The sequence below is a fragment of the Microtus oregoni genome, unplaced genomic scaffold (genome assembly GCF_018167655.1).
Source record: "Microtus oregoni isolate MIOR12 unplaced genomic scaffold, Mior012 000043F_ref0000047, whole genome shotgun sequence".
Taxonomy (NCBI): Eukaryota; Metazoa; Chordata; class Mammalia; order Rodentia; family Cricetidae; genus Microtus; species Microtus oregoni.
In genome coordinates, this window is record NW_024543210.1 from 300,319 (window position 1) to 328,286 (window position 27,968).

A 27,968-nucleotide genomic window follows, 5' to 3' on the forward strand; every position below is an offset into this window, starting at 1 on the left:
TTACACGCTCAGGTGTAAATTTTCATGTAGTTCTCTTTGCCGAGCTTTTTGTCCTTCACCTACCGTATTGCAACTATCAACTTTGCTGTTTTCAACTGGGTTCTTACCTTGTCCTCTCCAAGAATGAAGTGGGAAGACAGAAAAGAGTGAATAAATGAAGTTTGATTTGTGTGTAACAACAGAAACTGGAGAGGTACCAAGGAGGAGCAACCCAAGCAGGGCAAATTAGAAGATCCAATCTCCTTGGTGATGGTGGGGTATCAACTGAGAAATTACCAGTGAAAGTTACAGCCACAGGATGTTGACTGTACTTCCTGGACCAAGTTCATGGAGAGAGCAGGTCTCAAAAACAGTGGATCTTCAAGGGCAGGAACCAGTGGGTTGGTTTCTGGCCTGCCTCTGACTCCCGAGTGCTAGGATTAAAGGCATTCACCACCACTGCCTGGCCTGTCTCGGTTCTTAGAAGCCAGAACAGTCTTTACCCTCGTTTTTCTCTGTAAAGTGTTCCAATCTACCAAGAACCAGCCAGTATGCTGGGTTATATAGACCCAGTGGGTCTGGACTGGCTGAGTGTATGTGTGTAAACGATATGGGTATTTGTCTTCTAGGCTCCGCAGTGACGGGGAAGACAGGCTATCAGAAGCGCATTTCAACAACAGCTCGTGCCTGGAGTTGGACTCAGTTTCCAGTTACTGCAGCATCATTTAGATTTCCTTTGTACTGGGGCTTCTGGGGGATCCCAGCTCTGAAAACCCCGGGATCTTCATGCTAGTTCCCATCCAAAAAGGTGGAGAGATGGGGATGTTTTGTGTTTGCCTCCTGGCTTTTTGTCCCTGAGGCTTGAGCTCCTGTACTTGCTGCCAGTCAGGTGGTGGTGGCACGCACCACCTAGCACTTGGGAGGCAGAGGCAGGCAGATTTTGAGTTTAAGGTCAGCCTGGTCTATGAAACAAGTTCCAGGACAGCCAGGGCTACACAGAGAAACCCTGACTCAACCCGAACCCCCCAGAAAAAAAACAATCCCCCCAAAAAAACTCAAAACCTGGTTTTGCCTGAGAAAATTTCGTAAGATTATGAATCCCATTTAAAACATGTCTTGACCTTTTTGTGACCTATAGTAAGAATCCCTTTGACTTTGTTTGATCAAATTTTGTTTTTTAAAATTATCAGCTCTTATTGGTATTAACCAAGTATGGAAAGTGCGGCATGCACACATTAGCTAAAGATGATTTATGTCTGAGCAGGTAAAAGGCATCTGCTAACTTTATAAGTTTGTTTGGACTGCATAACCAAACTGTTATGATCAAGTCTCATCCTGTCTCAGAGCTGTTCCCATGTAGAGGGATCAGTACACATGACCTCTGTTCCCATGTAGAGGGATCAGTACACATGACCTCTGTTCCCATGTAGAGGGATCAGTACACATGACCTCTGTTCCCATGTAGAGGGATCAGTACACATGACCTCTGTTCCCGTGTAGAGGGATCAGTATACATGACCTCTGTTCCCGTGTAGAGGGATCAGTACACATGACCTCTGTTCCCGTGTAGAGGGATCAGTATACATGACCTCTGTTCCCGTGTAGAGGGATCAGTATACATGACCTCTGTTCCCGTGTAGAGGGATCAGTACACATGACCTCTGTTCCCGTGTAGAGGGATCAGTACACATGACCTCTGTTCCCGTGTAGAGGGATCAGTACACATGACCTCTGTTCCCGTGTAGAGGGATCAGTACACATGACCTCTGTTCCCATGTAGAGGGATCAGTACACATGACCTCTGTTCCCGTGTAGAGGGATCAGTTCACATGACCTCTGTTCCCGTGTAGAGGGATCAGTACACATGACCTCTGTTCCCATGTAGAGGGATCAGTATACATGACCTCTGTTCCCGTGTAGAGGGATCAGTACACATGACCTCTGTTCCCGTGTAGAGGGATCAGTACACATGACCTCTGTTTCCATGTAGAGGAATCAGTACACATGTCCTCTGGTCCTGCACTCTTTCCTAACTTCTCCCTCACATCTGCAGCCAAGATCTTCAGGTCTCTGCTGTCAAATCTGAGCTTTATTAATTTTGAAGGAATCCACAGTTTTTTGTTTCATGTGGAAACAAAAGCACAACCTCTCCCCAACGTAATTTATTTTTATTTCCATTTTAAAGTTAAGGCATCCCTAAAATATACAGGCTGGTTTAATTCAGTGATCCCTTCCACAATCCAATGTTTCTCAGCAGCTGTTTTCTGTTCACAAGCATTCAAAAATTGGAAATTAACAAAGCACCATTTGAGGTTCAAACTCCTGTAGATTTCCCATTCTTATGTGGCTTATTCTTTTTTATTATTACTTTAATTTTCTGTTTAAAGACTTTACTATTTTTATGACTGTCTATACCCTCTTTCTTAAGCATATGCACTGTTAAACACACTGTGACCTGTTTAGAGGCTCTTTTGAACCTGCTTTACAGCATATCTGCAACCTTTTCTATCTGATGAGCAAAACCTTAAACCTCCATGCAGCTTAGCTCGTTATGCACTGGTGCCCAAGAGACGCATCTCTGTACTGTGGCCTGCATTAGACTGTGGATCCGTTTTTGTGTGTTTAGAACCCCTTTTTAAGCTTTCTTGGGTCTTGTGTGGAAATATGTGCCTCCACGTTGGACGCCATTTGTAGTCGGACTTTTTCCTAGGAACTGTTGGCTCCCCAATAATGACACGGGGAGACTTATTAATTATGAAAGCTCAGCCAATAGCTTAGGCTTGTTTCTAACTAGCTCTTACAACTTAAATTAACCCATTTCTAATAATTCACTTTCTACCTTGTGGCTTTATTACCACATCTCTGCATTGCCCACCCTGCTTGCTCTGCGTCTCTTGATGTCTTCCTTCTTCCCAGAGTCCTCTCTACCCCGAAAATATGATTAGCTATTGGCCATTCAGCTTTTTATTAAACTAGAGTGACACATTGTCACAGTATACAAAAGATTATTCCATAAGACTGATGGTTCATTTTTAAAATAAAACTATCTTGAGTCATCTTAAGTCTAATTATGGATAAGAGAAAACACTGGATCCCTGGTAACAGTCTAAGTTAGTTACTCCCACCCTTTAGTTGTGGAATATTATTTTAAAATGTGTTATATTTGTTTATGCTGTGGAATAGTTAATGATGGAAAGATGTGTTAAATTCTTTTATATTGCATTTGTTTAACTCTGTAAAGCTGTGTATTTTGCCTGTATAAAATACCTGACTGGTCTAATAAAGAACTGAATGGCCAATAATAAGGCAGAAGAAAGGATGGGCAGGCAGGGAGGATAAACAGGAGAAATCTTGGGGGAAAGGGTTTCACGAGCCAGAGAACAAGGACAGGATGCCTCCAGAGGCCAGCCACCCAGCCAGCCATGAAGTCAAAGTGAAAGTAAGATATACAGAAGTAAGAAAAGGACAAAGCCTGGAGGCAACAGGTAGATGGGATATTAAGTTAGAAAAGCTGGCTGGAAAGAAGCCAAGCTAAGGTCGGCATCCATAAGTAAGAATAAGACTCTGCGTGTGATTTATTTGGGAGCTGGGTAGAGGGCCCCCCAGAGTCAAGAGCCCCCCCAAAACCCCCACAAATTGTTAGTATTGCCTCCTACCCAAACTAGAAGTTTAGAGTAGAAAATCAGTAATAACCAAGCTAGCCTGAAGACCTGCAGACATAACAAGATGGGTGAACCTGTTAGGTCTCAGTAGTGCGTGAGTCCAGAAATGACAGTCTTGGTTCAATTCAAGCTGGACTATAGTGGTGGTCTTCTGGTGGTCACACAAAAGCCAGGATTCCTCAGAAACCTGCAGATGGGTTTCTGTTCACCAAAAGGAGTCATTTCCCTTGCCTCTGGAGAAGAGACAAATGGTTCTTCATTGACACAGACCTCTGGTTTCATTTCAAATTCCATGCTGGCCTCCAGGTTCCTTCAGTTTCCGTGCACGAGTACCCAGTATATATTCCAAAGTCCCCTTCTTATCCCCCCTAATCCTCCTTCACTATGCTAGCCACGTGCTATTCCAGGACCACCCCACCCTGTTCTCTTGATAACAGTAAGGTTTTTCTCCCTACCCCCATTAATCTCCCTTCTCTTGAAGATAGCCCCGGCCATGCCCAGCCTGCTTCTTTTTCTCTCTGCTCTAGACTCTTCCAAATGTCCTTGGGTATTTCCTTTTCTTTATCCACAATAAAAACTGTCCACCCATGGAACAGTCATTTCAGTAGTTTCTTTACTGCCCTCGAATACAGAACCCACTCACCATTTTTGTTGAGAATAAAGGCAAACATCAGAGAGAAGAGCAGCAGAGGGAGGGATAAGACCCAGATGTCATAACAGATTGTACGTTCCTGACTAACCAGACACGAGGAGAGCGAGCAAGGGGCTTGTATGAGGGCTATGAAAACTGTCTCTGTATTCAATCAGAAAGCCAGTCTAGACTAACAGCAGGCTCTGAAAGGCTGTAAAATAAACTGTCACCTGTGCTCCTCCGCATCTGCGGTGCTCCTCCTCCGCATCTGCGGTGCTCCTCCGCAGGTGCTCCTCCTCCGCATCTGCGGTGCTCCTCCTCCGCATCTTCGGTGCTCCTCCGCAGGTGCTCCTCCTCCGCATCTGCGGTGCTCTTGCATGAACTGAGGGTCTTTGTTTCTCACATACCTCATACTCTTTATAATCTCACTTTAAAGGAAAAACCTTGGGGTCTGGAGAGTTGGCTCGGTGGTTAAGAGCACTTACTGCTCTAGCAGAGGATGTGGGTTTAGTTCCCAGCACCCACCCACATTATTAGTTCACAACCATGTGTAACTTCAAATGATCCAACACTCTCTCCCAACTTCCAAGGGCACCAAGCACAAACATGGTGTACTTACAGACATGCAAGCAAAATTCACACACAAATAAAATAATCTTAATATTAAAAAAATTCTTAGGTGGTGGTGGTGTACACCTTTAATCCCAGCACTCAGGAAGCAAAGGCAGGCAGATCTCTGTGAGTTCGAGACCAGGCTGGTCTACAGAGCTACTTCCAGGAAAGTCAGGGCTGTTATACAGAGAAGCCCTATCTTTAGAAACAAAATAAAACAAACAAAACAAAACCCCAACCTCTTTATATTGGGTGTGGTGGTGTTACAGCCCTTGGGAGACAGAGGCAGTGCATCTCTGTTAATTTGAAGCCAGCCCAGTCTACATAGCAAGTACCAGGTCAGCTAGGACTACATAGTGAGACACTGTCTCACAAACAAACAATCCCACTGAACCAACCAACCAAAACCCTTTTGACAAAATAAGTATAGCAAAAACATTTTTTTTTAATTTTTTATTTGTATAGAAGTTTTACCTGCATGCATGTCTGCACCATTTTCATGCCTGGTTGTGAATCACCATGTGGATGTTAGAAATCAAATCCTGATCCTCTGGAAGAACAGCCATCTCTCCAGCACCCACAAAAATGCTGTTGTTGAGTCAGGGTCCCACTATGTAGCCCTGGCTGTCCTGGAACTCTTGATACAGATTCACAGAAATCTACTGGCCTCTGCCTCTTGAGTGCTAAGATTAAAATCCTGAACTTCCATTTCAGGCTACCTTATGAACCTTTTAGATTATATCCTTTAAACAAAGTAACTTCAAAAGCCACCACAATTATGTACAGCTGTTAAAATGCTCAAGTAGGCCTCTCTTGAGGCACGCGCGCGCGCGCACACACACACACGCACACACACACGCGCGCGCGCGCACACACACACACACACACACACACACACACACACACACAAATCTTTGGGTGTGCACTCCCTCCCCAATCTAGCTTCACAGATTGCTGAAATCTTCCAGCAGTGTACATTAAGATCCTGGGCAGAGCTCCTCAGGCTGCGATGCTGAGTTTACCTCTCGTTGCCAGTAACATCTGCAAACATACTGAGATCCTCCCTTCCTCTGTCGTCCAGTTCCTCGCAGAACGCAAATGTCCCTCTGAGGGCTTGCAGTGGAGAGATCTTGAAGCAGCTGTGCCTTCCAGCCTTGCTCTCCTTGGCTGAGGCCCTGCCAAATGCCTCAGTTTCATTCAGGGATCAACTCAACTAGTTTCCTTTGGCTCGGGGATTAAGAGCATTTGCTGTTCTGACAGAGGACCTGGGTGTGGTTCTCAGCATGCACCTGATACACATTCATACCTGCAGGCCAACACTGACGCACACAAAAGAAGTAAATAAAATAATAGTGATTTAAAAGGAAAAGCATAGTCTAAATTCAGAAGGCACTCCTTTCCAGCTGATTAAGAAAGGGAAAGTACGCCCAAGAATTTGGAGTGGGTGAGTGAGCAGAGGATAGCGCCCACAGAACATAGGGTAACGTTGAATAGGACATTCATATGTTTTCTCGTTTGGCATTGGTTTTTCTCTCATTATTAGCCCGGGTGGGGAAGTTTCCGGTCTTTCCCCGCGAAAAAGCTTGTTTCATGCCTTAATGTGGCATCTTCCCTTCAGCCAGCCACTAGACAGACATTCGGCACCCACTCAGCACCCCTAATCAACGGCGTTGGGGCTTGGTGTCCTCTTTCAAGATCTCGTACGCTACCAGGACATTATACTTTCACGTTCGAACCAGGACCTGTGCAGGGAGTCCACCACCGAGACTCGTTCAGCCCTTTTATACTTCGCAGCAGGGCAGAGTAGAGCCGCGCACAGGGCCGTCACTGTGTTCAACCTTAGGACGGAAGGTTGTGGGAGAAGGCCGAGGCCGAGGGAGAAGCGCCCGCGGGAGCGAGGAGACTAGGGACTGGCTGGAATGGACGCGCTCGAGAAATCAGGGGGCCAGGGGCGGACCAAGCGCACGGACCACTGGGAACGGGGCCGTGGCCGGCGCGCGGAATCCTGGGAGCCCGAGCGCGCGGAAACCTGGGAGCTGCAGTCGCGCCATCGAGAGACAAGGGACGGAGGCGGAGCGAGGCGCGGGGAGGCATGGGAACGGGGCGGGGCGGCCCAGCGCGCGATCCTAACGGCTGGAGACGCTGCGCGGGAGTCCACGCTGGTGAGGCTCCGCCTTGCGTGGGTTTGAACGGAGCTCCGCTCGGCACTCCACCAATTGGCGCTCGCGCGGCGGCTCCATGGCGACCCTTTGTGGGCGCTGACTGGTCTCGGCTGCCGACCGTGTGGTAGGCCTGCCTCGCGGCGCAGGTGAGTGGGTGGGCTGCTTGTCCCCCGGGCCCCTGCGGCCTGGGCTGCGGCTAGCGCGGCACCTCCGGGGCGGCTGGGCCGCCAGGATCCCCCGGCCTCGGCCGGCGCCTGCCGTCCTGTGGCGTCCATGACGCCGCGGCGTGTTGAGTGACACTTACCGAGAGCCGGAGCGGCGGGTACGAGCTGTCCCTCCCGCCCTCCGCCCACATTCCCTAGCTTCCGCTCCTGTGGCCCTTCCTTTCTCCTCTGTCCCTCCTTTGGTTCAGCCCGTGTGGGTCTTCCACCCCACCCTAGCCGCCGCTGCTGTGCGTTTCCCTGCAGAACTGCTCGTGGGCTGCAGTTTGGGGGCACCAGACTCTGCCTGACTCCGAGCTCTGAGCGTCGACCTGCTGGCTAGGGACGGATTCCTAGAGATCAGGGTGGGCTCCTTGCAGCCTCCTGCCTGGTGAGTGTTGGCCTTGAGTACTTTTCCTTTGTTTTTTTTTTTTTTGAATTTTAGTTCCCCTGAGGCGGTTATCGCGTGTCTCGTGTTGCACACCATTCCCCTACTACAGTGGACCTCACTTCCTTCTATATGATTATTTATGGCTCAGTAGAGACTGCCTGCAACGGCATCAGTGGAACTCGACTGGAAGCCAGAGATCTTTTCTGTGTTTTCACCCAAATAGGATCACCAGGGGAGGGGACCCTTCCAGAACCTGGGACAGATGTACTGGTCCAGACAGCACCCATATACTTTCCCTTGTTGGCCTTTGTATGTGACTACCAGATGGCTGGACTAAGCTAGCCATTGATTGAATTGATCCACAGAAAACATTGTCTACACACAAAGTTAAGATTGATGCCTTATCAACCCCCTGCGGATGCAGCTTTGTCAAGATCTTATAGGTGAAATTTAAAATGCAGCCAGGAATCTCTTCCTGTTTTAGAGACTCCAGTATAAGGAGGAGGCCAGGAAGTTTCCTTGGGTTGTCACTGAAACCTAACTCCAGGCATAAGAAAGCCTCACAGCCTTCCAAGGATAATGCTCAGAAGGACTTTTTAGCTGTTTATACAAAATCTCAAGCAGAAATTGTGGGACAATAAACTCCACCACGTAGCCACCAACTTCACTGACTGTAGCAATTCCCAACTTGTTCCCTCCTCCCAGTTGCTTTTTTTGGAAGTAGTTTAAAGCAGTTGTGATTTTTATTGTTTTGTGCTTTTGAGGCAAGATTTCCTCTTCTCCGCTTCCCCCTTCTCTTGTCTCTTTCTCCTCTCTCTTTCTCTGTCCCCCCCTTCACCCTTTCCCCTCCACAATCCCCTGAATATTCAACCTCACTCTGCAAAAAAAAAAAAAAAGGAGACAAGATTTCCTTTAGCCCAGGCTGGCCTCAGACTGTCACCAGAAATAACCCCGAACTCTTGTTCTTCCTGTCTCTGCTTCTCAAGTGTTGGGATGACCTGTATGCCACCATGCCCAGCTCTGAAATCACTAAATCCTGATTCACCTTAAAAATCCAACATCCAGATGAGTGCTTTATTGTTGGCTATAGTCCAAGCCCTGGTTGTGCTAGGTCTATTCAGGTAAAATCAAAACTCTGATAATTGCCTAAATCATGATGAGAGCCCAGGAAGTTGCTTGTCATCCTTCATTAGGATTAAGCAACTTCAGGTCCGACACACAGATGGCCACAGGGAGCTGTACCCAGACCATTCTAGGAGAGGCTCTAGGGCTCAGCCATTTAGGGCTGGTCAGAATATTGCTGGTGATACAGGCCTTCATCTCGAGTTCCCTCTTTCCTCTTAGTAATTACACTGTCACCATCCTGTTTATAGCTTTGGTTCTAGAGGGACAGGTAAGCAAACACATCTGTGTATTTCATTACAGGGCTTTGGTTCTGTGAATACCCCACAGTTTTATATTGTGACTCCTCCCCTTTAATGTGTGTATGCCTGTGTATTCATGAGTTCAAACTTGCATGAATTCCTGTGCACCGTCTGTGAAGGTACCCTGGAACTGGAGTTCTAGGCAGTTGTAAGCCACCATGTGGGTTCTGGGTACCCAGCCTTCATCATCTGTAAATCGTCTCTAGCCCCACCTTGTTTGAAATCCTAAATCTGAGGATGGTGAACAAGACTGAAGGAAGGACGGTGACGCCCTAGCAAGAGACAGAGTATTGGTTAAAGCTCTGTTGTGCAAGAGTAGTATGTACCCTAAGGAAAAGGGACAGAGGAGAGGGAAAGGTAGTTCGATAGCAAATATGCAAAAATGAATGCAGAAGAAAATTGATGAGTCCTAGTACTAAGTCAGGATTTAATGGTACAGAAACCAAGTGCCAGGCCAAGGAAACATCTGTGGCTGGAAACTACTTGGTGCTGGCTGTAGACTGCCTGGTGTGCTTGTGCGTACAAGTAGGCACTCGCCAGAAATGATGACCCACTTGTTAAATAACAAACACAACTTGCTGTGGACGCAACACAAGTGAAAGCTAGTGCTCACTAAGAAAGGGGCTGGGGAAAGGGAATCTAGAGGGTGGCAGGTTTTCTCTGAGTGGTTAGAATTATGGAGCATCTTCGTTTTGTGATTTTTGATTCTCTTCTAGATTGTCTAGTGAAGCTGTGGAAATAACATAAGCAATCCAGTGAGAACAGGCGGAGGCCGGGTGTACAGCAGAGCTATAGCTGGGAGTTGCTCCTATCACTGTTTGCAGTCTTGAGGAAAGCTTTGCAGTGGGGTGACTAGGTGTGAGCATCTCCCGAGTGGGAAACAACACCTTCATTCTGTAATCACAAATTTAAGAAGCAAACAGTTTTAATTTTATGATTCTGCAGAAACGGAAATTAGCCTAGCAAAAATAGCTTCCCAGTTTGATACAAAAAGTGGTTTTGAAAGTCTCTGGTGAAAAATTCTGCATTTTTGGTTTTCTGAGATGTGATCTCACTATGTATCCTTGGCAGGCCTAGAACTTCCATGTAGACCAGACTTGGATTTAAACTAACAGAGAGCCATTTTCCTCCAGTGCTGGGATTTAAAGGCTTTTACCATCATACCCTACAGTTCTGTCCTCTTTTTCCTATAGGCTGGTTCTCCAGAGAGATAAAATCTTAACATTTGTCTAGCATTACCTGCTTGATGGATTCCCCATCCTATTGGCTCCAGGTACAAAGCCTCATCTAATGGATATTCCAGGGTTCCAGATTCCCTCCTTTTCTTATTGTAGCAGACTGCAACTTTTCAACCTTAGGATGAACTAAGGGGGCCTAGAAAGTGGGGTCAGCTGCTAGCTAGGAGAAACAAGTACTATGCCTCCTACTACTCTTCTTGTCTAGTTTACCAGTGGTGGCGCTTGCCTTTATCCCAGCACTGAGGAGGCAGAAGCTGGTAGATCTCTGTAAGTTTGAGGACAGCCAAGGCTACACAGAGAAACCTTGTCTCAAAAAACAACAAAAAATAATAAAATATATAAATAAGACTGTCATTTGTTTCTTAGGTCCTGTGACTGGCTGTAGTAGGTATTTCCTCTTCGGTTAGTCCTGAGATGGCACCAAAGAATGCTGTGCTAGGTTTTTTCTTTTGGACCACCAGTCTGCTCCCAAATCATAACATGGAAACTTCTTAATTAGTTATTAGTTTGAATGTTCAGCCTAGCTTAGGTTTGTTTCTGGCTAGCTCAGAACCTGTTTTTCTGTATCTGCCTTTAGCCTTGGGGCTTTGTACTTTTCCTTCTGTATATCTTACTTTCACTACTCCTTGTGTCTGCTGCCTGGCTTATTGCCCCAGGCATGTCCCTTATTCTCTTCTCTCTCTTCTTTTCCCAGCCTAGATTTCTCCTCCTATTATCTCTGCCTACCAGCCCTGCCTATCCTTTTTCTGCCTTCTTATTGGCTGTTCAGCTTTTTTAGACCAGTCAGGTGCCTTAGGCAGGCAAGGTAAACAAATGCAGAATAAACAAAGCCAACACACCTTTACACAGTTAAAGTGGGATTCTGCAGCATAAACAAATATCTTTGCCTAGTTAAATAATATTCCACAGATGCTGCTAGCTTTTTATATCCTGGCTAGAGGGCTTTTTTTGTTGGGCAGTTGCCAATTAGAGTCCTGGAGAGCTTGCTGGTTTCTAGGCTGGTCTTGTAGGTGAGCCTTCTGGGCTGGTCATTGCAGATTATGGGTCAGAATTGTTCCCTCTGTGCTCCTGCCAGAAATATTTGTACTTTGTCTCTTGTAAGAGCATGTGCTCTGGGTGCTTCTGGGCCTTCTTTTCTGGCAGTATGTTCTTAGCACTACCCACTGCTGATCAGTCTGGCTGTGGCTCAGCACTCAGTCAACTTTCCATCCCTAGAGGGGCACTAGAGCCTTGTCTGGATTTCAGAATTAGTGTTCTTCATTGGGTGTGCCCACTCAGGGATTTATGACTTGAGATACCAAAGGGCTTCCCGCCCAGCTTTATTTATTTACAGTTATCTTCCTGCCTCCTGCATACAAGGTTCATAAACATGTGTTGCTGACTTTAATGCACTTTGAGTTGTCTCCGTATGTGAAGTGTGAGTCTCTGAAGCCTGCTTATCTTTTTTTTTTTGTTTTGTTTTGTGACCCTCAGTTTAATCAAGGTTGCTTGCGTGAACATGGGCAGGAATTATTTACTGGAGCATGGGCAACTTAATCTTCTTTGATGGTTCCCTCCCTCAGCAACCTTTTGTGAGCTCCTTCCCCGCATTTGTGAAGAAATGTTAATGGGGGTCCCATCTTGTGCACATAATCACAGTTACTCCTGTGATTTCATGTGTGGAGCAGCCATGTCGTGTCCAGACATTGTTATTTCACAAAACTTGTCATTCTCTACCTCTTAAGATTCTTTCTGCCCCACTTCCAGGATTATTTCCTGAGCCTTGGAGCCAGGGAGTATTGATATAGATGTCTGGTTTAGGGCTAAGAATTCACTAGTTTTTTATTCTTGGTATTTTGACTATTTGTGAGTCTCTGCATTAAATACTGTCTTTTGCAAATGGTGGGAGCTGCTCTTACCAAGGGTTTAAATATATTTAAAAGACAGTTTGTACATCATGTCCATTTAGGAAGATAACAGGAGTAGGCTCCCCTCCAGGGGAATTGACCTAGCCATGTGCTTTTGACCAGCTTTAAAGTACCGGGTATGAATTCTGTCCTGTGGAACAGACTTCAGATCCAAACAGAAAGTAGTTGGTTATAATAGTCATGCCACTATTTCTCCAGTGAGCATCTTTTATCTTACAGATTGCTATTTTTAGTTTGCAGGGTTCGTGGCTGAGAAGACCACTGATGACTTCTCTCTTCAGCCTGTTCTCCACCTCTTGGTACTAAGAAAACTATCAGGAACCCATTTATTCTTCTCTGTTCTTTTGTGAGTTCTACCCACTGCAGCCTCTGGTTGGCCATGCTGCTCTCCCTGGGACCAGTCTGCCTTCCAGTTGGGTTATCTGTTAGATTTTCATAGTCAGAATGGGCAGCTAAGTATTCTATTAGCAAAATAGGGTTAATTCATGACATGTGAGCTAGTTTGGTTTTAGGTCTGTTAAATCTTGAAGAGTTGAAATTTTAGAGATAACCCTGAAACAAAGAGGAACTTGCTGAAGAGAAACTTTTGGGACTTCCCACTCCTTAATTCAGGGTTTCTTGTTATAGTTTGACATAGTATATTAATTCTCAATAAACTTAGCTGGTTTACCCCAGTGGTTTTAAACATGTAATTGTTGTTTTTTTTTTTTTTAAGCTGGAAAGAATCTAGTTTAGACTTAGTGACCCACACTTTTAATCCCTCTGCTCAGAAAGCTGAAGCAGAAGGATCTTAAGTTAAGAGAACAGCCTGTTAAACACACACATACTACCACCAAAAGAGAAATCTCTATAATGCAAGGTTATCTTAGTTACCTTTCTGTTGCTGTGATAGAATGGCCTGACAGAAAGCAGCTCAGGGAGACAGGGTTGGTCTGGACTTGCAGTTACAGCAGGGATGAATGTATCTGTCCGTCATGACAGGGAAGGCACAGCATGGAAGGGTGAGGCCAACCTGGTGGTCAGGAAGCAGAGTGATCACATGTCAGTCATCTTCACACAGGAAGCAGAGAATAGAAAGGGTTCTGTAACCTCTTAGACGGTACCATCAGCTGAGACCAAATGTTCAAACCCAACCTAAGTTTATTTAGTTATAAGAGATTTTATGTATGTAGGTATTTTCGCCTGCATGTATGTCTGCACCATACGCATACAGTGCCTGCTGGGTCCAAAAGAGGGTGTCTGTTGGATACCATGGAAACCAACTTACAGATGTTTGTGAGCTGCCATGGATCCTTATCTCTAGCTCCAGATTCAACGGGTTTAAAAGAATTTGCCTGGCCTGGTGTCATACAACTTATAATCCTAGCACCTGGGAAGCAGAGGCTGGCCTGGTTTACCCAGTGAATTCCAGGCTAGCCAGGACTACCTAGTGAGACCCTGATTCAAAAAGAAAACATAACCTTGAATATTCTTAACAGAAGCAATGTGGGTTTGTGTGTGTGTGTGCGTGCACGCATATATTGGGGCCAAAGGCTGATATGTGGTATCTTACCCATTTGCTCTCCACTTTAATTATTAAGGCAGGGTCTCAGTTGAGTCCAGAGCTAGCCTGCTCCAGGGATCCTCTATTTTTACCTCCTGAGCTCTGGGATTAAAGTTGGGCCATCATACCTTACTATATAGGTTGTAAGGATCTTTACTTTGTGTGGCAAGCATTTAACCTGTTGAGTCATTGTCCTGCCTGGCTTCATGAAGTTTTTTTTTTAGACTTATATATATTCTCTGTGTATTACATGCATTTATGTATGTGCGTGCCTGGTGCTCTTGGGGGTCAGAATAGGGCATTGGATTTCCTGGAACTTGAGTTATAGATGGTTTTGAGCCACCATAAAGTACTGGGAACTGAGCCTGGATTCTCTGAAAGAGCAGCCAGTGTTCTTAACTACTGGGCCAATCTCTGGCTTCTCTTGTTATTTATACTTAGGTAGTAAGCTCCTTTCCATCACTACAACATAGATGATAAAACTTGAGGGGTAGCATGGACAGTAGTAATAGCTGCTTACTTTCCTGGGCATAGTCCTATAGGAAAAATAAGCTCTTGGCACCAGGTCTCTTAATTTTTTATCTTGAGTTTCTAATGTTTTTTCATATGAAGTTGCATCCTCTTTACTCCTCTCTCTCTCTTAAGTGTGTGTGGGATGTGTTGGGAACTGGGCACTGTGTGGCCAGCACACTTGTCCAGGCATGTTCTCTTACTGGAGATCTCCTGCATCCGCCTCCTGTGGCCGCCTGGTGCTTTGTCCTATGATTGCATGTGTAAGGAGAATGGAATTGATTGGGTGTGGCCTCTGGAGCGGCTTTTCTCTGGCTACAGTTCCAATGGGAGCCCTGGTCCTTTGTTTCCAGTTTGGGACAACTGAGTAGAGAACTACGAATATTCTTTACAAGTTTGTACATGAGCCCTAGCTTTCATTTCATTGGAACAAATACTCAAGAGGCCACATAAATTATGTAAAGGTCTATGACTCTGAAAGGAAGAAGGTAGCCTTTTTTTGTATCTAAAAAGAGTCCTAAAGTTTATGTATTTAAGAGATTTCTGGGGGAGGAAGTGGAAATTTTGAATGGTCTTATTTATAAAGCAATAAAAAATGAAAAAAGTTCTGTTAAGGACAACTTGGCATTTAATTTCAAATGTATTATTTAAAATAATATTTTTTTCTTTTGTTTTTTTGAGATAAGGTTTCTCTGTAGCTTTGGAGTCTGTCCTGGAACTAGCTCAGGTAGACCAGGCTGTCCTTGAACTCACAGAGATCCGCCTGCCTCTGCCTCCTGAGTGCTGGGATTAAAGGCATGTGCCATCACTGCCCAGCTTAAAATAATGTTTTTTATTTTAAAATAAAATTAAACCTGAAGAGATAACTCAACAGCTAAAACATCCTGTCACGCAAACATACGGACCAAAGTTCTGTTTGTGTTCATTTATCTGTTGATGAAAATTATGCTACAACTTAGCGCTCTGGTGGCTGTGACAGTGGCTGTGCCTCAGGCAGTCTTCCAGATGGTGTCTCTGGCACTGTTGTCACTTCTGTAGCTGTTTGAAACTGTCCTGGGTACTGTCAGCCAGGAGGCTGAAGTATGTTAATTGGTGTCTTCCTTGGTTCCCACAGGACACAATGTTTGCCAGAGGGCTGAAGAGGAAATACGGTGACCAGGAGGAAGGAGTAGAGGGTTTTGGCACTGTCCCTTCCTATTGCCTGCAGCGGCAGTCACTCCTGGACATGTCCCTGGTCAAACTCCAGCTCTGCCACATGTTAGTGGAGCCCAACCTCTGCCGCTCGGTCCTCATCGCCAACACGGTCCGGCAGATCCAAGAGGAAATGAGTCGGGATGGTGTGTGGCATGGGATGGCACCCCAGAATGTTGAACAGCGGGCACCAATTGACCGCCTGGTCTCCACAGAGATCCTGTGTCGTACAGCCAGGGGAACTGACGGGGAGCACCCCACTCCTGAACTGGAAGATGATCCCCTGCAAAGCTCAGCTTCTGAGCTTCCCATAGTCAGCTCAGCACAGGGACAGAGAAACCCTCAGAGCAGCCTCTGGGAGATGGACAACCCACAAGAAAACCGGGGAAGCTTTCAGAAGTCACTGGACCAGATATTTGAGACCCTGGAGAACAAAAGCCCCAGCTCAGTGGAGGAACTCTTCTCAGACGTGGACAGCTCCTACTATGACCTAGACACGGTGCTAACAGGAATGATGAATGGGACCAAACCCAGTCTCTGCAATGGCCTCGAGAGCTTTGCTGCAGCTCCCCCACCTCCCAGCTCCACTTGCAAGTCAGATCTGGCTGAGCTGGACCATGTAGTAGAGATTCTGGTGGAGACCTGAGAGAAGGCCCCTAGTGGGCCTATTCTGTGCTGTGATCCAGAGACAGACAAGCACTTGTCCCAAAGGGGGCCCTGCCTTTCTGACTATGAAAATACCCTGGGACAGATTTTCTCTGCGAGGCTGCATGCAGCCCTGAAGACAGAGCAAGCCATTGCCAGAAACTGAGCTCTTTGAAGACTTTTGGGCCCTGGGATCACTGTGGAGGATGGTGTGCCACAGTTGTGTCTAATGTGTTTTAAATTAGGTAGACAAACTTTCTAAAATTTAAGTTTTATATGTTTTGGGCAATATTTTGTCTTAAGATATATTTTTTAAACTTTTTATACTTTAGATTTTTTTCAGCTATTTTCTTAAAAGTATATTTTTTCTACAAACATCCTCTGCTGCTACATTAGAAGCATAACCTAAATAATTACAATTGGTGTGTGTCATTTTTAAGGTTTAAATAGAAAATATTTTGGTAATGAGTCTCTACACTCCCAAGGCAACAGTGTAAATGTAGCCGGCCAGGTGTTTACATGAGAGGCCCAATCATGGTCTGCATTCTAGCAGAGTGTCTGAAATGAGAACCATGCACAGCTCCACTGCGGCCTCACTGGGTCTGCTCTGCAGGTGGTGTCTTCCTGTCAACAGCAGGGTGCTTTTATTTATGCCTATTTATATGTAAATGCCACTGAAGGCTAAGGTAAGATGTCTAGAAATTACATGTCAGTTCTGTCTCGGGCAGTGCCTTATGCAGGTCTTGTCCTTGGCCATTACTGCCTGGCTCCCAGGCACTAATGTGTGACAGAAGGGCATGACCTCCTCACACCTCATGTTCCATGTCAAGTGTGTACATGGACGCTGCTGAGTACCAGGCATGCGTGTGCTTGGGAAGGGTGTGTCCTCACCCATGTCCTCAGTAGGGAACACCCATGCATGCTTGCTTGCTTTTAAAATGGTGCTCAAACATTTTAAGGTTCAAAACAATCTGACTCCATCTAATTTTAGGGCCCCTTAATCCTGGGGTGGCCCCTAAGCTGTCTGCTTGGATCTCAAGGTTCTGCTACCTGATCACATGTCAGACTCTTCCTCCCTCCATGCATGTTTTTTCTGTCTTTTATGTGCTTTTTTGGTCTTCCCCACCTGAGCCTAAGAGGTTTTATTTTTTTCCTGTGTTTGTATGACTATTCTTTAATATCATCAATGTAAACCTCACTTTATTAAAAATATCCAGCAAATGGAATGTGTTATGAAATTTTTTCTATCCTAATCCTTCAACCGAGTTTGCTTTTGGTGGTCTCAGCATTTTATATGCTTTCTATAATAGGCAAATAACTTCTTTTTGTGCTAAATAGGCAATAAGTTTGTTTTCTTAACCAAGGGAAAACTCTCCCTTACCTTTCAGCTCCTGCTACCTTCCCTGGGCCTAAGGGCTCTAGGTAATCTGTAGGAACAGCTGAGCCCCAGTCTGTGAGAATGATCTTACGTGTGTCTCCTTATAAAAGCTAGTTTAAAGGGCGTGCTTTAGTAAATAAATGTAAGGTAGGATTTCTCTTTTACATTTTATTTATGTCACAGTGCCCATGTGGAGGTCAGAAGACAACTTTCTCAGAATCAGCTTTCCCTGTGGGCCCAGGGATGCAACGCAGGTCCACAGACAGCTGAGGTGCCCTGTCAGTCCCTAAAACAGGAATTGCTTGTTTAAAGCATTTCTGTTCCTCCTAGTAGCTACAGTGTCTACTTCGCAGCCTTAAAAAGCTAGATCTTTGGCTGGGCGGAGGAAGCACATGCCTTTAATCCCTGCACTCGCGAGGCAGAGACACGCAGATCTCTGAATTCAAGACCACCCTGGTCTACAGCGCAAGTTCCAGGACAGGCTTCAAAACTACAGAAAAACCATGTCTTGAAAAACCAAAAAAAGAGAAGAAAAAAGATCTTTGGAAACTGAGGTGTGTGTCAACCTTGATGCTTATCCTTAGAGAGCTGCTGGGAGCCCTGAGACTGAGTGACCAGCCTGACCAAGGCTTTTCACCCTGCTGCCTTCTGTTTCTGCCTGGGTGGAGTTGCTGAAATTTCGTAGGTTCCTTTGGGTTTGATCATGCACATGTGACATTTTCAGATTAGATATGAATTTGATGACTGCTTGGAAGCACATTTTCCGTGTGTTTATAAATATGTAACTAGGGATGTGGCGTTAAAATCTCAGCACTTGAGGATTGCCATCTAGGTAGTATCAGGCCAGGCCTGTGGTGGGGATCACTGGTCATTATGCCCCTGGAGTAACCATTTACCAAATGGCAGACCAAGAATGTAGGTGCTTCTCGCAGCCTTCGCCCATAGCTGCTTTCTGTGCAGAGAGTGGACAGAAGGCACTCGGGTCAGAGCTGTCCCAAGTATTTCATGCTTAGGACTACATGTCCCTCATTTGTGAAGTATCTCAAATATGTACAAGATAGGACCCAACAACATTCCGTCAGGCATAGGGTGGGGCCCATGAGGCCCTATCCCTCTCTGAGGATCTATTCAGTTAAAGGTTGGGGGAGGGAGTGTCATTTTCTTGATATGGTGGTCCCCATTTTCCAAAAAATAAACATTCTCACAGTTGTGCGCTTAATTAAGTCACACACACACAAAAAAGACATGGAGGTAAGGAGATTTGGAAAGAAGGGTTCAGAGCGAGAAGGGATGAAATGACTTCGTGTAAGTCCCAAATATATGAGCCGCATCCTCTGTCCTTCAGTTCCCACCTGCATCTCTCTAGACGGTTAATGTCACTGTATTGCTTTAGAGGTCAGAAGTTTGTGAGGGAGGCATCTATGCACCTGTGGTGAGGTGAGCTAAAGATTGAGAACATCTGCCTGAGACATTGCCTTCCTACGTGCTCCATGTATATTGCCTCACTGCTGACCTCACCAGCAAAGTGCAGGACACAAACCAAGTGGGGCCTCTGCCACTGCTCAGCTGAAGCCAGCCTCCAGGAGGCTCAGGCTCTGCCAGGGTCCCGCCACCCAAAGCAAAGCCACTATAGGCAAGTAAGCCTCAAACCTAAGCCCCTTACCTTCAGTTTGGCCAGAGCCTGGGCCTGTGTCTCACAGCCCAGTTCCTTGTGAGGAAGGGGGTGGAAATAAGTGTCCTGGAGGGTGGGGAAGGGCAAGGAGCTTGCTGAGGACTTGTTCTCCTGAGCTGTTCAGGTGCTGCACTCAGTTCAGGCTTGGCTGTCCCAGGCGGCTGGACCCCTGGCTCTCAGCATTCATGTGTTCTGAGAGGCTCCTGATGGCTTCACCTTGCATGCAGCTGCTGGGGGCCCAAGAGCAGAGTATTTCAGAGCATGTGTAGGAGCGCTGCCTTGTTTGTCCATTCCTGCTTTAGTTGACAGAATTGCAGTTAGCCATATATGATGTTTTCAGATGTCTAGGATGGTTAAATGGAGCTGTGGCTGAAGGCTACATTTGAGTAATGAGAATACTAAGTCTATTCAGTGATTTCTGAGAATATAATTCATTCCCCCCCCCCCCAAGATAAGGTTTCTTTGCATAGCCCTGACTGTCCTGAAACTCACTCTGTAGACCAGACTAGTTTCAAACTCAGATCCACCTCTCTGCCTTCCAGTGTTGGGATAAAGGCATACACCACCATTCCCAGCTTTGTGATTCATGGTTAAATGTTGCCAGTTTACACTTTAGGGGCCTTGAATGTTGACCTGAGGCTACCCTTGGCTGACACCATCTCCATCAGGCCCTGCTAACTGCCACTCAGACTCTAGGAATTTCACATTCTAAGACTCCGCTGAAAGAGTCATCTGCTTGTCTGCACCTGGCTTATTCCACTCAACATAATGTCCTCCAGGCTCATCCCTGTTGTTGCGGTATCAGGGTTCCATCTTTTCCTGGATAGACAGTATTCTTCCTTTATCCACTCATCCTGGGTCAGGACAACCCAGATGGCGCCACCTTGGACATTGTGAACCCGCTGCAGTGAACGTGATATGAACAGCTTTTCCACAGACAGTCCTTCGTTTGGGTATAACCCCAAGCAGTGGCGTTGCTGGCTCACATGGCAGGTGTTTTAGTTCCTGGAGAGAATCTCTATACTGTTTCCCATAATAGTTGTTCTCATTTACATCTCTATGTCCTTGCCAGCTCATCTTCATCCTAGCAGTGTGGTGGTGCCTCACTGCGCTTGGCTGCACTTCTCTATGGTCAGTGTTGGCACGCATGTTCTTCATATACCTATTGGCCATTTACACTCCTCCCCCCAGGTAAAATAAAAACAATGAGTTATCCTTTTGTTATAATCCTCAAACTAAATATCACCTAGTGGTGGCTGAGTGCAAGGGTCAGACATAGCAACAGCACCTTTCTTCTCCCCTTCTGACGGGAGCAGTTCCAATACTCCTGCCTAGACTGTTCTCTGGTTCTGGACCACTTGGTCAGTTCAGTCAATAGGGAAGCTAGTGTCTCCTGAGCAGGTCAACCCCACAGTAGCCTCTCCAAGAGCTAAGGAGTCAATAAGAACACAGTCTTACACAGTCTTCTTTTTAATAAAAGTTTACAAAATTCAGTGTTGCCTGCTTGTGTCTGCCCCTAGAAGAAAACAGTTGTCTCAGCAGATGCTCATCCAGCTGTCCTGGGACACCCAGTGTGCTCTCCCACCCACCTTTCTACTCAGAAACGCTTGTCTCAAGGCTGCTGGCTGAGGGCAGGATCCAGCACAGGGATATGCATTAGCATTTTAGGGGAGCCAGGACCAGGGTGGGCTCCTGCAAGTGATCAGTAGCTGTCTCCTGCTTCCTGAACTCGTGGATCCTCATGTGATTCAGGCAGGGGTCACCAGGCTCCTGGTGCCAGTCTACAGTGTCCCCAGAAACTCTCTGGAGACTGGCTGTGCCCTATGACATTCCCTCTGCACCCCACGAGATCTGAGTGCTTGAGGTATAGAGTAGGTTGACAGAGGTCCTGGGAAACTAACAAGGATCTGGGAAACAGTGCCACAGAATAGTTCTCAGACGCTAGTACTAAAACCAGTAAGAATGTAAAATATTTCATAAAGGTACAAAGTACTCCTTCTTTTAGCAAACATTGTTATTAAAGAGTGCCATTTTTAGGTTACGTGGAGTAAAGATCTTTTTTTGTGGAATGGTGATGTAGTGTCCATTTCCTTGCAGTGGTGTCTTCAGAAACAGGCTGTAGGTGATCAGGCTGCCCTGTCTGCTGCCAGACGTCCCTGAGAGCTGAGAGCAAAGTGGTGATCGGGTAGTAAAGCTGATACTAGAGAAGCCTGGGTAGGTTCCCAGCACACCCTGGAACCCCCACTCCCCATCCTCCACCCCAGATTCTCTCCTTGGTTTCAATGTGCAGTGCAACCAGAGAACCATCCAGGTGGAAAGGGGATGAGGACAGTGGCCACGAAAGTCATCCACTCCACCCTGCACCGCTGCCACATAACTTCCCACAAGGCCAGACCAAGTGTCTTACAATTCTGTGACTGCCCTGCAGTCCAGAAGCAGCGTGGGTCAGTTCCTGCCTGTGTTCCTGGCCCTTGTGCTGGGTGTGGTCACCTAGGCCTTGGACTCCTGACTTCAGCGTCCACTGGTGGACTCCACAGATTTCTACCTCAGAGCTGCTGCTGGGCGTCCTCCAAGTGCTATGGTGAAGGATGAACGTGCTAAATGTCTTGTTGCTCAAAGGGAACTGCAGCACTCCTTCAGAGTTTGTCCTTCCAAAAAGCTGAGGGACAGTCTTATGGGACCTCTGGCATCATGCCCTGTTAGTTCATAATAATTCCCTTTCCCGAGTGCCATAGAACCCATTGCCTGCCCCGTATATCAACCAAGGCTGTAACCTAGCTGGGCAGCACCACACTGTGCCCTGATGCTTGGCTTTCCACAGAGCCACAGGGCTGTATTCCACCCCCACCTCCTGCCACCTCTCCCCAACACTACAGTGCAGATCTCTGTGGCACATACTCCAGTCACTGCCTAACTGTTGTCTCCTGGGCACACATAAAGAGCCCGTCCTGAAATGCCTGGTTAAAGGGGAGCACAAGATCCAGGCCCAGACAGCCTGTTCTCCCTCCCTGGTAAAAGAGAGAGGGGTAGGAATAAGGCCCCTTCCTGTCCACACCTCTCCCTGCTGGGCCTGCTGTGACGAATTGCTGGGTTGACTGCAGAAGGACCCTCAGCCTGAGAAGTGCTGCTCCTCGGGCCTGTAGGCGCCTCTGCCAGCTTCTGACCCAACAGTTATGCCATCCCAGCCTCCTGACACCCATCCCGGACCTTGGGTACTCTTGATGAACACTCAGAGGGATGGGGCTTCTGACTCTGCTCACCTTGGTCTGAATCAGGGCTTTGCAGTGGTGTAGGTGGAAGCTGCTGACTGCAAGCAGCTCTTCAGGCTTTCTGAGATCAGAACCTTCTAGAACATGACCCTGGTCTCCAGAAAGGCTCTACGGAAAGAAACTTCTGTCACAGCATCGCCATTTTCATTCTAAAATCACAGTAATCTTAATTCTGGATGCCTTGGGTCCCCTAAGGGTCAGGCCCATGGCCTTCCTCCCTTGCCTGTCACCTGCTGAACATCACCTGGTTCATGAGCCTCCAGAACTGGGGTGCTCCTCAACCTTCCAGCTGTGGCTCGAATGTGTCTCTAACTTGTAGGTGTTACAAAGTGAATTTCAAAGTCCATATGTTAACTGCATTTGGAGGGAAACTTGGGGAGGTGATTAGGATTAGAGGAGGTTATCAGAATGCTGCCTCCGTGGTGGCATTAGTGGCATTAAGAGCAGAGACTAGAGCTGGCATGCTTGCTGTGTCTCACCTCATGATGCTCAAGCAGGCACCAGCGCAATGCTTTTGGAGTTCACGTGAATGTGTAAATATTATAAGCTACCTGGTCTTAGGTGCTTCGTTATAGCACAGAAAAAGAATGCCTTACAGCACCTCCAGGAAGTCCCCTTTGCCCTGCCTTGCCTGGAGTTGTCCCCTGGAGCCTGATACCCAGGAATCCTATTTCCTAGCCTTCAGGTTCAATTTTTCCTGCATCCTAAGGTCAGGCTGACCTCCTGTATGGGATGTGGGTGGGCAGGGGCTTTGGGAGGGTGCTCTTCCTCCCAGCTCCTCACTCATTTCCTGACCAGCCTGGTGACCTTGCGCTGATAAAGTAAGCAGCCCACATCATGGCCCTCACCAGGGCCAAGCTGCCTTCCTTCTTGACCTCTTTATTTAAAGCTCTGAGTAATATTTAAGATGAAAAGGCCTTTTGCACCTCGCTCTGAGGTGTGACATCTCGGGAAACTCTGAGGTTAACCCGTACACACTGATGCTTCACTGGGCGTTATCCACTGCTGTTCTCCAGCCACTGCCTGAGCCTTTTTCTCCTGCTGCTCTGCCCTGGACTTAGCTGACTCCCCCCTCAGATATCAGGCTTTCTTCTTGGGGCCACCATGTGTTTAGAAGGCCCCTCTCAGGTATGCACCAAGTCAACCCACTACATTGCTGATCCCACACATTTCACATGTTCATGCAGAACTTGCCCTCATTGCCAACCCTTCCTGTGTGCTGCTGTAGCCCTGGTCTGCGTGCATCACCCACTGGCAGCACCTGGCTCCTGCCCATCCTTCTTCACTGGCTTCTGTTCCTGTTAGCAGCTCCCAAGAGGCCTACCACCAACAGGGTGGCACTGCATGGCATTCTGCTAGGCACAGCATCACCACCTCTTCCTCCACTCACCCCGACCCACATACACCTTGTCTCTTCATGCCTGCTGGTGTGTACCCCTGCTGGAGTCACACATGTATCTAGGGCAGCATGCTACCCAAGAGAGACAGGACACCCTGATCCGCTGCTCTCCCCAACTCTGCCCTGTTCCAGTCCCGTTCTGAGAAGTACACAAGGTCTTGTGGAAGATGGTCTTCCCAGTGCTGACAGCAGGTAAATCTGCATTCAGCCCATGCTGTCCCTGGTCAGTGGTCTCCAAAGTGTACCATGCCAGCGTGACTGGCCACAGCATAGTCTCCAATTCCCCTGAATATGAAGACATCCCCACAGGTTCCTGTCCTGGGGCTGGGTGCCGGTGCCGGCTTTTTGGAAGTGATTGGATCCTAAGGGCTTCATGCCTGTGTTAATCCACCAAAGTGCAAGCCCCACAGCATCACTGTGACGAGACAGACATTTTAGGGGTAAAGCCTGGTTGAATGAAGTGGGTCATTGGAGATGCGTCCTTGAGGCTGTATCTTGTCTCTGTTCCTGCCTGCCCACTATGACAGTTTTCTTCTGAGACACCATTTCACCACAGGCCCAGAGACACGGAAACAGCTCACCATAGGCTGAAGTAGCTAAAATTTGAGCTAAAATAAATCTTTTTTCTCCTGCAGGTATTATGCCTGGGCTTGTGAGCAAAGCCTGCCTTCCACACCCCCCAAGCCTCCTTACCTTCTGAGTAGCGTCTACACCAAGGACAGGAAGGAGCTTCTCCCGACAGTGAGATTCACTCCAGAGATGCCGTGAAGTGGACACAGTGTCAGTGTTCTGAAGGGCTCTCCAGAGCTTTCTAGATTCAGAACTGGGAGAAAGATGCAGTTACAACAGGAGACCTGGAAGGCTTCCCAGCAGCTACTGAAGCTCAGTCCCACAGCACATAGCACATGGCCCCCTGTGAGGACTCAGGACAGGGCTGTCCTTATAAACCCAAACATTCACTATCAGCTTGTCCTCCCTCATATCTGTGCACACGTTCCCTACCTACGCATCTTCTTGGAGAAGCCCCACGACCAGATTTACTGGTGTTATCTGCACAAGTGTCTACAACCATCCGGTCACAGAACAGATGCACACATATAGGGTGCACACATCCCCTACCCACAGACGCACACATACAGGGTGCATACTCCGGAGAATCAGTGGAGAAATCCACAGGGAATGTTGACTGTGGCCATGGTAGTGCTGTGTGCCATGTGTGCTGAGCCCTGAGGATTAAAATGGCACCCAAGAGCTACAAGGCCATACAGGATGTGCCAATGCTGGGCCATCTTTTCCAAACCCTCACATGTTTCTGAACACTGTGTTCTACCCTCAAGCAATACCAGTCCTCCTGTCCCAGCATGCCTAGCCTTGCCAAGCCTGACACCTGGGCCACCTGGGCCACCAGGGCCACCTGGGTCTCTGAAGGACTTGACAGTGGCCTGCTGGGGCTACCCTGAGGCAGGCGTTCCTGATAGGCTACGCTCTGCAGGAGCACCAGGCAGCGGGGCCCTGATGGTCATGGCCCCTGGGCACCAGGCCTAAATCCCCAGGCTCTTGTGGAAGGCCTTTTGGGCAGGTTCTGGGTTAACCCAGGCATGCAGAATCCCTGAGGCACACAGCTAGCTTCCCCTGAGTCCCGGGTGACAGAGCCTGCTCACCCCACCTTCTCCTCAATCAGTGTCTATTTGGTATCTTGGCCCCTTACCACTGTTGTTACTGCTGGCTGAGAGCACATCCCTACCAAATGGCTGGCCAGACACTCCTATGTGTCATTTTCTCTAGAAACACACACAAGGTAACCCTGAAGGTCTGTGGCTGCTCTTGGGGTGCTTCCTATAACTGGCTGAGGGTCTTAAGGTGTCGGGTCCCACTGAGCCAAGTCCCTAGCAATAGCCCTACCACTGGAGGGACACTACTGGAGCATCCATCTGTGCTGCCGGTCCCTCTGGCACGCTGTGGCCCACAGGTGGCTACAGGGACTCTGTAATCCCCAGGAACAATCGTTTTAGCTATGTGAAACCACCTTAGCAAGCAGAAGTGAAGTTTGCTTTTCCACCCTTGGTTCCAATCTGAGTTCCATTACCAAAGTCGAGGCACAGATGCAAGGCCACCATTTTCTTCACTGCTTGCTTCTAAGAAATGGTCTAGAGAACAGATGTCTTCAGTTGTCCGTTCCACTGGGACTTCCTGAAATGCAAACCTAAAAACCTTCTCATAGCTGAGAATGGACTGCAAAGAAAGAAGATCCCAACGTTAGGAGCAGTGTATACATTAGGTAACTTTTTGCCAAATAATTGACTTTAATATAAGTGCATTTTGTCCTGGTTGCATGCTCAGTTGGTGTGGCTGTGACTGACGACATTTTCCTCAGAATCTCCAGGCAGCTTTAAAAAAAGTACAGTGAAAGCCATGGGCTTGCAGGAAATGAGTGCACAGTTGAGCTCTGTCAGGACACGTGGGGAAGGTGGACGCCAGCACTGTCCCTGTCTCCATGTCACTTCACCTTACACGGGCTCTGAGTTAGGTGGGGCAATGTGGACAGGGTCTGAGCCAGGTGCTAGCAGAGAGGGGGCTGGTGTTAGAGGTTCGGGGTGAGCGCTCTGCAGGCCCGTGTGCTGCAGCCCGGCTGGGCGCACAGTCCTATACTCACCCAGTGTTTTATGTAAAGTTCCCATCCTGTGCAAATGCTTCCTATCACTGCAAACATGGTGGAGAACAAACATGGAGGTGCAGCTGACTGCCTCAGAGCAGCCCTCGTGGGAGGCATGAGGAGACAGGTCTCACCAGCAGTCTGCCCAGTATGGGGCAAGGATGGCTGACAGGCAGGGCTCAGAGGCAGTCAAGGAGGCAAAGGTGTGGTCAGTTCTGAGGGCTGAGCAGCACCCTTGTCCTGTCATGACCTGACTCAGTACTCAAAACTGAATTGTGATATCTGAGTTTCAGATCTGAGGATTTCTAAACCTACAATTCGGGATCCCCCATGTCCCCTGAACAGGACCGGACTAGTGCAGCTTCAGACTTCAGGAGAAGAGTTCAGAGGAAGCTGCCCAGCTTGGGCCCCCACCATGCCTTGTTCAGATCCATTTCCTCAGAGTGCCCTAGTCAAGCCCTCCATCCCTTGTCCTCCTCTTAAAAAGAGGACAGCCAACCACACAGCGAAAGACAAACCAGGAGAGGGGACTCAAAAGCTGGCAATACCCCCAGCCCCCTGCAGTGCACAGAAGCCTGGGCAAAGTCTAATGGCTATACAAAATACTTCCCACTCGACCACAGAAATACCTCAGAAGATGAGCCAGCAGCAGCTCCTGTCACCCAGGGTCCACCTCGCTGCATCTGGCAAGAACCATGCTCTTTTGGGATTGAAGGGGTTTTCAGTGACTGGCGTTCTGCAGCTCTCCCTGGGAGTTCAAATGACTGAGCAAACTGCTCGGACTTAGCTGAAGATTCCCTGAAGCCTTCGAACTCTCCCCACCCGCCGCTGAGCTCCCCTGGGTGCAGACAGCTGAGTGTGCAGGTGGGAAGACCCTCTTCCAGCCTGGAGCCGCTAGCTTTCGCGTCAGGCAGAGTTAGGGGACCATCGCAACAGAGTCTCCTCCGTTCCAAATCGTCACCACTCTGTTCTCCAGCTGTTTGGTGGAGGGACCACTCTCCAGGGTCCTGTACGAGGTCATTCGCTGACTCTCTCCTCACCTCCTGCCCGCCTTGCATCTTGGTATGGCCAGGCCAGCCGACCCGAAGGAAAGCTGCTCAGAAGACATGCAGCTGCTGAGCTGGAGTTGCCCAGGGCTTCCTGGGAGTCGACCCCTCCTGGCACGCGTGGGTGGCCAGTCCTGCACGGGGGCGTGTCCTAGGCCCAAACAAGTGGAGGCGAAGGAAGGCCTGTGGGTAGACGTGCGTCCTGATGGACGGGCCACAGAACTGGGTCTGTGAGGACGCTGGTTGAGGGAAGGGAGTTCGGGGATCGCGTCCCAGGCGGAAGTCCGGGACCAGGTCCGAGGTCCGGGAGAAGGGGGTCCTGGGCTCCCAGAGGCCCGCAAGGCGCACACCCACCTTCGCCACCGTGACGCGCCTCCCGGCGCCCGGCCGGGAGATACCCACAGCCAGCTCAGCCCGCAGCCTGTGCCGCGGGTTGCCCGGCAACGGTGCGCGCCC

The 27,968-nt window shown here is 48.0% G+C and overlaps 2 protein-coding genes across 12 annotated transcripts; one reads left to right on the forward strand and one right to left on the reverse strand.

Moving 5' to 3' along the window:
- Positions 1-7,039: 7,039 nt before the first annotated feature.
- Cdca4 (cell division cycle associated 4) lies at positions 7,040-17,316 on the forward strand. 8 transcript variants are annotated; one of them, XM_041633407.1, is made up of 5 exons: positions 7,068-7,192; positions 7,514-7,637; positions 10,255-10,334; positions 12,440-12,552; positions 15,374-17,316. In XM_041633407.1, the coding sequence occupies exon 5, from the start codon at positions 15,380-15,382 to the stop codon at positions 16,094-16,096; it is 717 nt and encodes a 238-aa protein (XP_041489341.1). In that variant the 5' UTR covers positions 7,068-7,192; positions 7,514-7,637; positions 10,255-10,334; positions 12,440-12,552; positions 15,374-15,379; the 3' UTR covers positions 16,097-17,316. The 8 variants fall into 8 exon arrangements, with proteins under 8 accessions (XP_041489345.1, XP_041489342.1, XP_041489341.1 ...); XM_041633404.1 differs by lacking the exon at positions 10,255-10,334; XM_041633411.1 differs by lacking the exons at positions 7,514-7,637; positions 10,255-10,334 and having other exon boundaries at positions 7,040-7,192; positions 12,440-12,505.
- On the reverse strand, positions 12,988-27,957 carry Clba1 (clathrin binding box of aftiphilin containing 1). Of its 4 annotated transcripts, XR_005972429.1 has the most exons (6): positions 27,096-27,957; positions 25,900-26,045; positions 24,507-24,636; positions 22,406-22,522; positions 19,137-19,375; positions 12,988-13,218 (listed from the first exon to the last, which is right to left on the reverse strand). XR_005972429.1 is itself a non-coding variant. In XM_041633401.1 (5 exons), the coding sequence occupies exons 1-5, from the start codon at positions 27,522-27,524 to the stop codon at positions 19,358-19,360; spliced, it is 840 nt and encodes a 279-aa protein (XP_041489335.1). In that variant the 5' UTR covers positions 27,525-27,957; the 3' UTR covers positions 19,109-19,357. The 4 variants fall into 4 exon arrangements, 3 of the variants coding, with proteins under 3 accessions (XP_041489335.1, XP_041489336.1, XP_041489334.1); XM_041633401.1 differs by lacking the exon at positions 12,988-13,218 and having other exon boundaries at positions 19,109-19,375; XM_041633402.1 differs by lacking the exons at positions 12,988-13,218; positions 19,137-19,375 and adding an exon at positions 20,610-21,308 and having other exon boundaries at positions 27,507-27,957.
- Positions 27,958-27,968: the final 11 nt, after the last annotated feature.

Coding starts and splice junctions, on each gene's coding strand:
- Clba1 (XM_041633400.1), bottom strand. CDS start 27,524: ATGCAAGGCGGGCAGGAGGTGAGGAGAGAGTCAGCGAATGACCTCGTA. Junction 26,046..27,095: donor CTGCTGGCTCATCTTCTGAG/GTATTTCTGTGG, acceptor CTTTCTTTGCAG/TCCATTCTCAGCTATGAGAA. Junction 24,637..25,899: donor GCATCTGTGCCTCGACTTTG/GTAATGGAACTC, acceptor TCTTTCTCCCAG/TTCTGAATCTAGAAAGCTCT.
- Cdca4 (XM_041633403.1), top strand. CDS start 10,308: ATGGATTCCCCATCCTATTGGCTCCAG. Junction 10,335..15,373: donor CCCCATCCTATTGGCTCCAG/GTACAAAGCCTC, acceptor TGGTTCCCACAG/GACACAATGTTTGCCAGAGG.